At 48.1% G+C, this 13,262-nt stretch overlaps 1 protein-coding gene across 2 annotated transcripts in view; it reads right to left on the bottom strand.

Annotated features, from left to right (window-relative positions):
• Positions 1-272: 272 nt before the first annotated feature.
• PRKCQ (protein kinase C theta) overlaps positions 273-13,262 on the bottom strand; it is a 92,201-nt gene continuing 79,211 nt past the window's right edge. For both annotated transcript variants that reach the window (XM_030572793.1, XM_030572882.1), the window contains 3 exons: positions 6,826-7,014; positions 3,672-3,800; positions 273-1,505 (listed from right to left, as the gene is read on the bottom strand). In XM_030572793.1, coding sequence (XP_030428653.1) covers positions 1,350-1,505; positions 3,672-3,800; positions 6,826-7,014 — 474 coding nt within the window. In that variant the 3' untranslated portion in view covers positions 273-1,349. The remainder of the gene's footprint in view (positions 1,506-3,671; positions 3,801-6,825; positions 7,015-13,262) is intronic.

The raw sequence follows: 13,262 nt of genomic DNA, 5'->3' as shown, positions 1-13,262 counted from the left end.
AAAAAGACCCCAAAATCAGGACTGTCCCTATAAAATTGGGACATCTGGTCAGGGCCGGCTCCAGGCCACAGCGCGCCAAGCGCGTGCTTGGGGCGGCACGCCACAGGGGGCGCTCTGCCAGTTGCTGGGAGGGCGGCAGGCGGCTCCGGTGGACCTCCCGCAGGTGTGCCTGCGGAGGGTCCGCTGGTCTGCGGCTCCGGTGGAGCATCCGCAGGCATGCTTATGGGAGGTCCACCAGAGCCACGGGACCGGGGAGCAGCAGAGCGCCCCCGGCGGCGTGCCACCGTGCTTGGGGTGGCGAAATTGCTAGAGCCGGCCCTGCATCTGGTCACCCTAGGGGTGGCCTACCTGAGTATGTACATGGCTGAGATGCTAGGCATGAACTTGGGGCACTTTGATCCTCACACTGCTTGTGGTTCCACAGCCATGCTCTAAGTTTAGCGCATTAGCTCAAGCAGAGCTAGCGTGGGTACATCTCTTTGAGCTGCAAATCACACCCCTAGCTTGAAGCACAGACCCACCCATACAATGCAGGTGAGATGAATAAAGCTCAGAGCTGAGCCTCAGTGCATTGACCTAGAGCGTGATGTTTAGTCTGTGGTTTGAAGATCACGTCAAAATGTCCCCAGTCTGTGCAAGTGTAAATCCCTGCCTGAACACCTAGGCAAATCTAACAATTATGTGCATGCAAGGGTTGGAATTTGTACCCACAAAGCCCATCTGTCTCAAGGCTTTTTTGTGAAGGCAAATGCTAACTCTTGCATAGATAAAGGCATTTTTAAAGAATGCAGGCCGGTGTTTGTCTTCGCCAAGTGCACATAGGTGGACATACATGTGCACAGGTGGGGGCTGAAATGAGACCCACCTGGAAAGGTAGCCTTCTAGGAGCTCCAATTCTTGAACACACAACCCTTTACTCAATGAAAGTTTTGCCTCAATAAGAACGTCAGGACTGGACACTGGAGTAGCAAATCTGAGACTCGCCGCTAGGGCCGAAATGTGGTTGTCTTACGCACACGAGGAGTTCCACTGGCTATGTGTGTGAATAAGGCGAACAGGATTTTGTATCTACTCCTTTTCTATTGCCTTCAAATCCAAGAGCATCCAGAAAAGAGAGTGAGACCAAGAGAGACCAGAAAGAGAGTTGGTCATTAGTGAAGTATGTTTGGCATCTGCTACAAGATACAATCAGGTGGAAACCCACAAACACAGTATCAGCTTTCACTGGTGAGTGCTTCTGTTCAGGTCCTTGTCCAAATGAACCATTCTTGGTTTTCAGTTGATAGAAGTGTTACTCAAATCAATTCACATAATTCCTTTAGCAAGGAAGGTGCTGGGGAGGCCAGATCTCAGGATAACATCCTCTCCATTTTAGGGTTCACAAATGAAAAGTTGCTGAACATGTTCTGGTCCATGCTGTTAATCAGTGCTCTGTCTGCACACGACAGTCTAGGTTTTTCATTGAGAAACTCCTTGTCAAAGTTGCTACAGTCACTTGCGGATTTCTTCAAGAAGGAAGAAGAAAAGAACGAAAAAATCAGTTGTTTCATTTCACAGCATTTGCCATTTATCTAAATCTAATCGAATGGTATATTTAAGGCACCCATATCTTTGTTATCTAAGGGGCATGTCTATCCTGTAGCACTGTAGTGTAGACACTTCCTACATTGATGGAAGGGTTTTTGCGTTGATGTAGTTAATCCACCACTCCAAGAGGTGGTAGTTAGCTCAACAGAAGAATCCTTCCATTGATCTAGCCACGTCTACACTAGGGGTTAGGTCGACCTAACTATGGTGCTCAGGGTGTAAAATTTTTCTCAGTCCTGAGCGATGCAGTTAGTTCAATCTATTTTTAAGTGCAGACCAGGCCTAAGTATCCATCATCCTGGGATTGGTTACCTTGGTATCAGTGTGGTATCAAAGTATCCAGTACCTTTGTGTCAATCGCCTACCTATCACCATGATATCTAAGTACTGTACGTGGGAGTACAGATTATATGGGCAACAGTGTGACCCCGGTGAATTCTACCAAGTAGGGACATTAGAGAATTGGTTTCTCTTTCTGTAAAACAGGGATAATTATGCTGATGTATCAGTCTGTGAAGGCGAATTAACCTGTGTTTGGCAGGGACTTTGAAGGTAAAAGGCTCTACATAAATGCTGTGTTGTACGTACTGTATAAATGCTCTTGATATTATTGACAACATCAATGTTCTCCAGATTTCACAGAGAAGCTGATGGTTTGATTTGGTTTTGTACCTTAATTCTGTGTGTCCTGATGAAGGAAAATCCTATGGGGCCAGTGCTTAATTTGTAATGAAAGATGTGCTGGGGCTCAAGGGATTAGGTGCTGGGCCTCAAACAGTTTTTTTTACATTCATAACTGATGCAGCAAGCCCAGAGGTGCCAGGGCTGAACTACCCAGCTCAGAGGTGCCTGGGCTCAGCCGTTGGCAAGGCCTGGAAGAAATTAAACACTGCATAGGGTACCAGAAGTTAGGTTCAGCATTTTCACATTTGGATGTCCATGATTAGGTGCTTCAGTATATACTAAGGCACTTAACCTAAGACCAACATTGTCCACCCTGTGTGTCCAAAGTCAATCCACGCTGAGGGATCAGGGACTGATTTGCAGAAGCGAAGAGTTCCCACAACGCCACATGAAGTCAATGAGTGCTGCAGGTGGGAAATCAACACATCTAAAAACAAGACCCAAGGTGCCTAACTGTGGGTTGAGGTCCCTGACATTAAACCCCAGAGCTTGAAAATGTTGCCCAGTGTGTCTGACCAGAGGCGACTACATTTGAAAGTGTTGGCCTGAATCCTGCTGGTGCTCTCCAGGCAGGCTGTTCTGATTGGCTGTTGGTGCCTGCTTCAGTGCTGGTATGGAGAACCAGTGGCATAGCCACAGGTGGTCCTGGGTCCAGCATCCAGGCCCACCCCCCAGCCCTGGCTGTGCTCTGGTCCCAGCACTTCCCCCGTTCCGCTTGCCCAATGCTCCAGCCGGGGAGTGGGATCAGGGTGCAGGGGCTTGCTCCACTCTGCCCACCTGGCGCTTCTGCCGGGGCCGGTTGGGTGGAGCAGGGAAAGCCCCCATACCCCAAACCCATTCCCCAGCTGGAGCACTGGTGGGGCAGGCAGAGTGGAGCAAGCCCCCGCGCACCCACCCCGATTTCCAGCAGGAACACCGGGCAGGCAGAGTGGGTGGGGATGTGGGAGCGCCCATTTTTCCAGGGCCCTGGGTTGGCCCAATGGCTAATCCACCATTGGAAGAAGGGCGAACAAGTGGGTGGGCAGTGGCGGTAGAGGAGATCTTTAAAAAAAGATAGGCCTGCTGCCTGGGGGAGCCGGGCCCCTGCGTGGGGCTGTGGCTCCTGGAAGAGAGCTGGGAGCCATGCATGCTGGAGAGCAGCATCTCCTCCCAGAGCTTGGTGTGTGCACAGGGCCCCGGGGAGCCCCTGGGCAGAGGGTCCATCCATTGCCCCCCCACAAGGCCAGCTGCATGGGGCGGGGAGAGACAAGCCCCCCCATCCCTGCTGCCCTCCCAGCCCCTTCATAATTGCCCGCCCACCCGAAGGTGGGGTCCACCCAAATATTCTATGCTGGTTACGCCACTGGGGCGAGTGCACAGTTCAGGAGCAAAAGAATGAGGGACCTAAGAATGGTCCTTACCACTCTGGGTTTGAATGGTGGCTCCATCGCCCGCTCTTCTAAAACCTCCCAGTTTATCTCCTGGAAAAAGGCATGCTGGCGGATGTTCCCCTTTGCTCCGAGCCGCCTCTCAGGTTCTCTCACGAAAAGCTGGAAGTTAGCAGAGAGCAGAGCACTTTACTTTTCTGTGGATAGCACCATCTGACTAGCACACACGTAGCCAGGGTAGGTGTCACCCATGGTACCTCTTTATTCAGTAAAAACGTGAATCTTGTAGGCAAAGTGGTGCTGATTCCTAGCCTCACATGCCAAGTGGGAAGCTGAATCACCTTGTCCTGTCCTCATTATTTCAGTTTGATATTTGAGGCCAGTTTTTCAATGTCAGCCATTAAGCTATATGCCCTCAAAACATGCTGGTGCACAAGTAAATGGTGAATTGTGTGTACAAAATAGGTGCTTAGATGCACAATTACTGCACCTGTTTGCCTGCGCAAATGCCTGTACAATTACAAGTGTGTACAATTACCTGTGTGAGGATGAATATTTTGTAGATAAATCTGAGGCATCAGTGTTGGAAAAATTAGGCCTTGATGCTGGAATACTCCCCACCTTCATTTTTACCAAGCATTCCAGTCATCTGGTCTTGCATTTTGTGAGGCTCTCTGAATCAGAAAGGTTGCTATGATGTGGCAAAGCTATTTAAAAGTCACTCCTTGCATCTGTGTGTTGTCTTCCCTTCTGTCGGCACTTTTACCATAACACCTTGGCCTAGGGGCACGGCAACAACGGGGGCTATGCCCTCCCACTTTTTACCAGCAGTAAGGACGAGCAATGGGGAAAAGGGATGGGGCCTCAGGGAAGGGGCAGTGTAGGGGCAGGACCTCAGAGGAAGAGGCAGCATGGGGGCAAAGGCTCAGGGGGAAGGGGCGATGCAGGGGGTGGGGCCACGGTTTGGGCCCCCAGGGCCCCCTACCTTTAGGAAGCTTCCACCACCCCACCATGGCCACAGGTTCCCTTGTTTATCAAGATCAGCTGAAAAGATAGAAGACTTTTCTAGCCCTAGAAGAAGACGGTTGTCTATGACACAGATTTTCAAAAGAGCTGAGCTCTCCTGCAGGCCCCTAAACGAAATGGCATGTAGAATGGGTCAGGAATGTTTTGACAAAATGTGTTTTCACTAGAAAATGCCAACTGGACAAAAACAAGACCTTCTGTAGGTGGGCAGTGTTGTGGTAGGCATGCTCGACCCAAGGTATTAGAGAGACAAGGACATATCAGGTTTAATTAAACTTTCATGGGGAAAGGTTGCTTAGGTCCAGGATGGAATTTCTGGATAGAGAGATAGAGAGAAAGACAGTCACCCAACATCCAAAAAGACCAGTGACTACAGAATCTGTTGAGATATGGGTAATCTAATTTCAAGACCCATCTCTCCCTGACTCAAACCTAGGTCTCATCACCTTGGCTACAGTGCATGGGTCTCTGAACAGGATAATTTCTTTTTAAATCTCGGAAACTTTTGCACGACAGGAACACCATTTCCTGCCCAGTGCTAGTGGCCACATTTTCCAAAGTGCTCAGCACCCAACAGCTCCCATTGTCCTCGACACAAAAAGCTGGCTGCTAAGCTCTTTCGGCAACCTGGCCCCCCAATTGTAGGTGCTGAGGTCTTTTGAAAATCTGGCCTTTTATCTGGGGCAGGACCACGACTTTTATGTGCATGCTCCTTAGCAAGCAACCACACAGCCGCTGCTCAACAACTAATAAGCAATAAGGTCTTGGGCCAAAGGTAGCCACCAAAGAATCAGGTGGAAGGAAATCCCAGCTACTCGTATATGAAAAGAATGGTGTCTTCGGTTGTGCACCAGCAAATCATAACCTGGCCGCAGTGTTGAAATAAACCAAAGGAGATTGATTGCACAGCTATAATTCAGCTATGCAGAGTCCTCTCTGCTAAATTAAGTGCTTACGCTAATGGAGCTAAATATTACAACATGTATAACTATATAAATTCAGTGCTAATGGGAAGTGGCCAACAACCAGGCTAATTGTCTCTTTCTCAGCAAGGGAGTTTAGTGTTTAGCAATAAGGATTATCTTTATTTCTGATTCTACATTAAATAAAGCTAACAGAGGCTCAGTCTGCTTGTGCGGAAAGATGGCATCATATGCACCAAAGAGACACCTAGTCAGACCTCCATAATCTCTGTCTCACACGTTGTGCATTGTTTGAGCAAGCATGTTTGTACTTCATTATTGTTTATTATTCTTATTATGGTGGTTCCTAGAAGCCCGAGTCCTGCTATCCTAGGTTCTGTACATACATAGAACAGAGGATCCTCTTTCTCCATTGTTATTATTATTGATGGAGCATTTATTGACACATAAATAACATGGTCCTTCCCCCGAGTCCAAATCAGAAAGATTAATATGAGACAAGAGAGAACAAGGTGGGGGATGAAGATGATGTGGAGATCAATGTAGGCCTTAAGACTCAGGGGGCCTGGGATCAGGCCCATTGTGCTGTGAGATCCTCAGACAAAACACTGTATATAATTGTGTGTCCAGGTTTGGTCCCCCCACTATAGAAAGGATGGGGACAAACTGGTGAGAGTCCAGTGGAAGGCAATGAAAATGATTAGGGGGTGGGGCACATGATTTACGAGGAGAGACTGAGGGAACTGGGCTTATTTAGTCTGCAGAAGAGAAGAATGAGGGGGGATTTGATAGCAGCCTTCAACTACCTGAAGGGAGGTTCCAAAGAGGATGGTGACAGATGACAACAAGAAGCAATAGTCTCAGGTTGCAGTGGGGGAGATTTAGGTTGGATATTAGGAAAAACTTTTTCACTAGGAGAGTGGTGAAGCACTGGAATGGGTTACCTAGGGAGGTGGTGGAATCTCCATCCTTAGAGGTTTTTAAGGTCAGGCTTGACAAAGCCCTGGCTGGGATGATTTAGTTGGCGTTGGTCCTGCTTTGAGCAGGGGATTGGACTAAATGACCTCCTGAGGTCTCTTCCAAGCCTAATATTCTATGATTCTATGAGATTATTTCTCACCATAGTACTAAGCCCATTTCTCTGCACACCAGTGAGAAGATGCAAAAATCAAAGAGAGATGTTAGCATTTGTCAAAAAGTATTTGACCTATAAAAGTGGAAGTGCTGTGTCTTCTTACCTTCACTAGGATGTCTTTTGCATCCTTATTGAGCCAGCGAGGGTAGAATGGATTATCCATGCGGATGGACTGGAAAAGCTCCTCTTCATCTTGGCCATGGAAAGGAGACTGGCCAATCAGCATCTCATACAGAAGGACACCAAAGGACCACCAGTCAACTGCAGTGTTGTATTTCTGTCCCAGCAAAATCTATGTCAGAGGGAAATTGGCAGAGAGTGAGAAAGGCAGACACAAAATATTTGACATTAACAGTCTATCCTCTCGGTAGTGTCCATTAGTGGCAGACTTGGATCCCTCTACGGCTACTTTGTGATGCTGAGGCAGAGCGAAACAGGCATGATGCTATTTTAAACAGCAATTGGACGATTTTCCTCAGCAACCTCCAGATGGCATAGACTTACTGGAGAACCCTTCCTCACAGTTGCCAGTGTGGGGTCAGGGCAGCTCTAAATCACAGCAACCCTAGGCTTCCTGAACCCTCCCTTTGGGCCATACACTGCTGGGTATAAGTCAGGGACTTTCCTGAGGCTTCTTTAACTGATCCGTGGCCACTAATGGAATCAGGGACAGAAAGGTGATGTAAAGACCCTTTTGACCCATGCCTTTTCCATAAGTTGCACCCAGAGCTGGGATGCAGCTGAGGATTTGGGCCAGGGATTTGGAGAAAGCAATTAACTGGCATCATCATTGTCATCATCAAGTGAATGGGCAACCAGCCTGTGGGTCAGAAGGCCTGGGTTTGTCAATAAGTTACTGTGTGACCTTGGGCAAATCACTTAGTCTATCTGTGCCTCAGTTTCCTTAGTTACAAAAACCAGGGATAATAACAATATGTACCCACCTTTGAAATCTATGCCTGAAAAGCTGTAAATAGCAAGTATAATTTTACTACACAGTTTGCTTTCCTGCAACAGTAGAAGACTAGTGCAATTTGCTGCAGGAAAAATAGACACACGGCTAGCAGTTAAAGGTGTGCTAAAGTTACATTATAAACCCTGCTGGTTTTCTGCTTACAAACATGGAGCTAAACTGTTGAGTTGCAATATGGGAAGTAGTGCCAGACCTAGATTCTTTTGCAAAATTCATCGGAAAAAGAAAAATCAACCCAGACTTATCATTTAAAGAAAAACCCAGTTTGTGAGGTGCATTGTGGGGCTTCTTTAATTAATCAGAGCTGCATTTTAAAGAACTGAATTTGGAACTGACTAGTAGTCTATACTAGTGTTCCTCCCTGTGAATCACTTTCTGGTAGCCCACAGAGAGCAGGTCATATGATGTTAGCCCCACCTAGTTACTAACCTCTTCTACAGGGCATCCATGCTCTTCATTATAAGGAAAAGCCCTGAGGGCTGGGGAAGCAGCTAAAGATAAGAAGGAAGGAGCCAGCCTAGCTGCATGTAATGTAATTGCTGTAATTCCCACAGGGACGTTGTGCAATTGTGAATAGGGTCTTTATTGGGAGGGGTGGCAGTATGCTAATCACACATTGTTTGTGGGGGAGAGGTAACCAATAGATTATGGACCTACTTCTCTGTTATATCCAGTTAATAGTGGATGAAGCAAAATATATGTGCGTGTTGGCTAGTAGGGAACTTGTTATTCTGCTCCGATAGCCTGAGTCTTTCCCCTGGCATTGGATCAGTTTAGAGCAGTCACGGGGCTGCTCTAAAATGCACCAGTGTGTTATTCCCTAAGGACCATATGTCAGCTGACTTTGTGCTCTGCCAGTTCTCTTGCCCATCTTGACACCTCCCTCCCCTAGCACTAGGGTCTGCAGGAAAGGAGTAACAGGAAGCAACTCTGCAGGCTCTATGCTGGGTGGGGATTCCCCCATGCTAGGAAATATCAATGCAAAAGTGGTGCAATAGGTCAGAGAAACTAGTCTGGCCTAGTTAGGATATGGTTCACTAGGTGAACAAGTTTAAACCTGTGGTCTTCAGCGTGGTCCCATAGCATCTGACTTTTTGAGAAATCAAAATCAAAACCGCCAGAATAAGGTTTAAAAATAAAATAATGTGCTCAAGTGTCAACAATCATCCAGTCGTTTTCACGGAGTTTTGTTAGGTTTCTTTTCTAATTACAGGTTTCAGAGTAGCCAGGTTAGTCTATATCTGCAAAAAGAATAGGAGTATTTGTGGCACCTTAGAAAGCTTATGCTACAATACATTTTGTTAGTCTCTAAGGTGCCACAAGTACTCCTGTTCTTTTTTCTAATTATGTTAACATGCAACTGGCCAGAAAGTTGCCTATCCATGCACTAGCCGTACTTCAGCCCTACACCAATGCATAAAGACTCTGTTAGCTGAACCTTAATTTAACAAGGGGTTTCATTTCACTCCACAGTTTAAAGCTGTACTGGATAGATTTTTGATTCACAGAAGAGAATGTCTCTGACAGCTTGTTTGCAACGATGACTCGGAAACTTCTTGGTTCCCAAATCCCTGTTCAAACAGGATCCAATTTCCACAGCAGGAGATACAAAAATCATCCTGTAATAGTCGAGTGTGGTGTCTTGTAAGGTTTGCTGTAAGCAGCTACATGGGATCTTTAATGTGTTCACTAGACCCCAGTTGTAATTTTACAAGCTATCTTCTGCTGTGGTGGAATCACCCTAAGTCAGGGATTCTCAAACTGCAGGTCGGGACCCCTTAGGGGATTGTGAGGTTATTACATGGGGGGAGGCGAGCTGTCAGCCTCCGCCCACGGCCGGTGCAAGGATGTTTCGCTCCCTAGGCGAAACTTCCACCTTGCGCCCTCCCCCCCTGCGCCCCCACCCTGAGGCACCCTCCCTGCGGCAGCTCCCCCCTTCTTCCCTGAGGCGTCCCCCTTGCGGCAGCTCCTCACCCTCCGCTCTGAGGAACCCCTCCCCCCACCCCAGCTCACCCCTGCTCCGTGCACGAACACCCCAAGCATGCTGTGGCCACTTCACTTCTCCCACCTCCCAGGCTTGCGGCGCCTATGCTGATTGGCACCACAAGCCTGGGAGGCGGGAGAAGTGAAGCGGCCACGGCGTGCTCAGGGAGGAAATGGGGTAGGGGTGAACTGGGGGAGGGAGTTCCCCTGCGTGCTGCCCCCCCCTTACTTGCTGCAGGCGGCCCTCCCTGTGCTCCCCTGCCCCAGCTCCCTCCACCAAAATGCCAGCAGTGACCGGGGCGGCTGAAGATCCGGCTGCCGCGGTCGCTGCTGAGGAAAATGGTGACCCCCAAATACCAGCACTCTAGGCGACTGCCTAGGTCGCCTAAATGTTTGCACCGGCCTTGCCTCCACCCCAAACCCGGCTTGGCCTCCAGCATTTATAATGGTTAAATATATAAAAAAGTGTTTTTAATTTATAAGGGGGGCTGCACTCAGAAGCTTGCTGTGTGAAAGGGGTCACCAGTACAACAGTTTGAGACACACTGCTCTAAGTTACCCAGGAAAGGAATGGGACAGCACAGAGGGAATGTCACTCAGCTATTAATAGTGCTTAAACTAAGCTTCATGTTACTGGCAATCACATGGCCACATTGAAGGCAATGAGTTAACAACGATGTAACTGAGAGCAGAATTTGGTCCGGCAAACCTACTGTGATATGATTGGTCCAGTTCTGCTCTCATTTACATCTGGAGTAACTCCCCTGTAGCCAGAATCTGGGTGATTGCATGGAGCCCAGAAATGACCCTTTTCTCGGGACAAGCCAGAGCAAGAAGAATATAATCCCAGGCCCAGTTGTGAGTGAGCAAGGCCAAGTTAGAAGGCCCTTGAGTGTGAGCCATTTGGCAGGTGGCAAAAGACACAGGTGTGGGCTTGCTGGCATTCACTGTTTGACTTGTAAGGGCTCTATTCTGTAGACCTTACGAAGGTAAATCTCCCTTTGAGGTCAGTGAGATAGGGCAACCTGACAGCATTCCAATGCCAGAAGCAGGATAGAGACATGATAAATCAATGGGCATTTTACCAGAGTCAGATTGCTGGGTTAAGCCTCAAATGCAATTGTACATTCAGTCTGCAGTGGCCATCCCGGAGCTGCCCCCTGCAAGGAACTCTGGGAGAGTCAGCCAGAATTCTTCCTGGGAACTCTGAGGAAATGACATCACTTTTCAGAGGGGTCCCTCTAGGGCCCTGGCCCAGCCCTCACCTCTCCCCTTTCAACCCTTTTTCAGACAGCTTCGGCCCACTGTAACTTGCCCATATTAAGGGGCTCAAGAAATGGAGGGGAAATTCACTGCAGCTCCTCCCCTATGCTCTTCAGCACAGGAGCTGATTACAATCTGACCCCGTATGCTAGAGTTGCTGTAGCTATAAATGGCTAACTGTGGAGATGATTAACACCACAGAACACAATTATTCTTATAAGTGCAGACACAGCCGCTGATGGCTGAAGCAGTGTGGTCTGGGGAACAGGGCACTGGTGTGGGAGTCAGGATACCTGGGTGCTATTCCTGGCTACTGACCTGCTATGTGACCTTGGGCATGTCACTTTACCTTTGTGTCTGTTTCCCTTCCCACCCTCCATCAGCCTTTTCTACTTAGCTTGTAAGCTCTTTAGGACTAGGTAAGTGCAGCACATAGCACAATGTGGCCCCAGTCTCAGTTAGAAACTCCAGGCACCACTGCAATACAAACAATAATAACTGGAACAGGCAGCTGTGCTTGAAATGCTGGAAAAAAGTCTGTTACTTGGCTTGAAAGATGATTAATCAACCCACCAGTTCTTTCAGTTTGTAGGGAAAAGGTTTTTCTATGCACTGGCTGAAGTTCTAAAATAAATGATGGTGCCGAGATAAAAGCTCCTGGCCTCTCCAGCTCGCATTAAGTGAAATCGCAGATAATGGATTATCTCTTGGAGACCGGGGCTCTGGTTTAGGATCAGAAAAAGATTCCTTTAAAAGAATGCTGAAGCTGAATAAAAGCCACTGGGGACTTGATTGTGATCTCACGCCCACCGGCATCAAGCTGGCGTCATTCCAATGACTTCAACAGAGCGGCTCCTGAATTGCACGGCTGCCGCTGAGATCAGAATCAGGTCCCCGGAGTGCAGTAAAAGACTGATGAAATATAGTGCGGGTGAAAACAGAACCTTTAAAAGCCATCTGGCAAGCACCGATATCCATCATGAAAACACTACACTCGGGGAACGGGACCTTGAAAGGCAAAGAAATGGATTTCAAAGCGATGCCAGGCATGCTGCATTGAGGGCTCTTGGGTTCTCTTCCTTCCTGAGAAACATTTGGCTTGCTGCTAAATTAGTCAAAGTCTCTCCCCAGTAAGATCTGCGTCTGCTTTCAGCTGCAGTCTGCACCCAGTAAGATCAACCACAAGGCCAGGCGTGCCGGAACAGTGTGAGGGCAGGAGGAAGAGGCATTGTGGGGGTAGGGCCTTGCGAGAAGAGGTGGAAGAAGGACAGGGCCTCAGGGGAAGGGGTGGAGTGAGGGTGGGGCCTCAGAGGAAGTAGTGGAGCATGGCCTCGGGGGAAGAGGGAGAGTGGGGTGGGGTCTCAGGGGAAGGGGCGGAGAAGGGGGCAGAGTCATGGTTTGGGCACTGGTGCCCCCCCTCCACTTCTAGAGAGCTTCTGGCACTCCTGCACCAGGCTACATCAGTCAGGGCACACAAAGACCGGATTCTGGTCTCTATGCACAGCTCATTAGCTGATGCATCCTGGTGAAAGAGAAGAGGACAAGGAGGAGTGCAGGAACAGAAGGGACTTTAAGCCACCTTTGTGTCTTCCTTTATCCCAGCCCGATACACTTTAGAGCAGCCTTGGGGTAAATAATGTTAAACTTTCCCCAGTCCCATCTAGGAACCAAAGGCAACTGAAAACAGTGAAAGCACAGTGACCACTCCCCTGATATTCCCTCACTGCCCATGTTGTGCACCATATATAGGACAAGGGGGCTACTTATACTCGGGTATTTCCCAGGGGCTGTTTCTGCCCCCTTGATGGGACTATAACGGAGAACTGGGCCCACTGACTTCAGATTGTCACTGGCATATGTGAGAGTCCCTATATATTTATATGAAAAAACAGTTGTGATTCACATAAGCTTGTACTGTGCCTTATTTAGGGCCCAGTCACGTTAACACTACTACTCAGCAAAGACCCTGATTCAGGAAGCACTAAAGTATGTGTTAGTCCACCCCTATTTCGGAAAGCCCTTTCAATCCATGCTTAACTTTAAACATGGGCTTAAATCCCATTGAAACTAGGGAGTATTCAATCAACTATTCAGGATTTTCTATTGAGTTTTGCGACAGGTCACTTTAATCACATGGCATTTCTGTCGCCAGATTGGATGACCTGCCTTTATAAACAGCTACTGCCTGAAATGAATTTCCTTTAATCACAGATCAAATCTCATTTCTTGATTCAGCCACCCATGGAGTCAGAGCCTATGTTCACAGAGAGCAATAAAGGGACCAACAAGCCAAACTGAAATCCAGTTTCTAACTAGGGGAA

The sequence above is a fragment of the Gopherus evgoodei genome, chromosome 1 (genome assembly GCF_007399415.2).
Source record: "Gopherus evgoodei ecotype Sinaloan lineage chromosome 1, rGopEvg1_v1.p, whole genome shotgun sequence".
Lineage (NCBI taxonomy): Eukaryota > Metazoa > Chordata > Testudines > Testudinidae > Gopherus > Gopherus evgoodei.
This window is presented reverse-complemented; position numbering and strand designations above follow the sequence as displayed.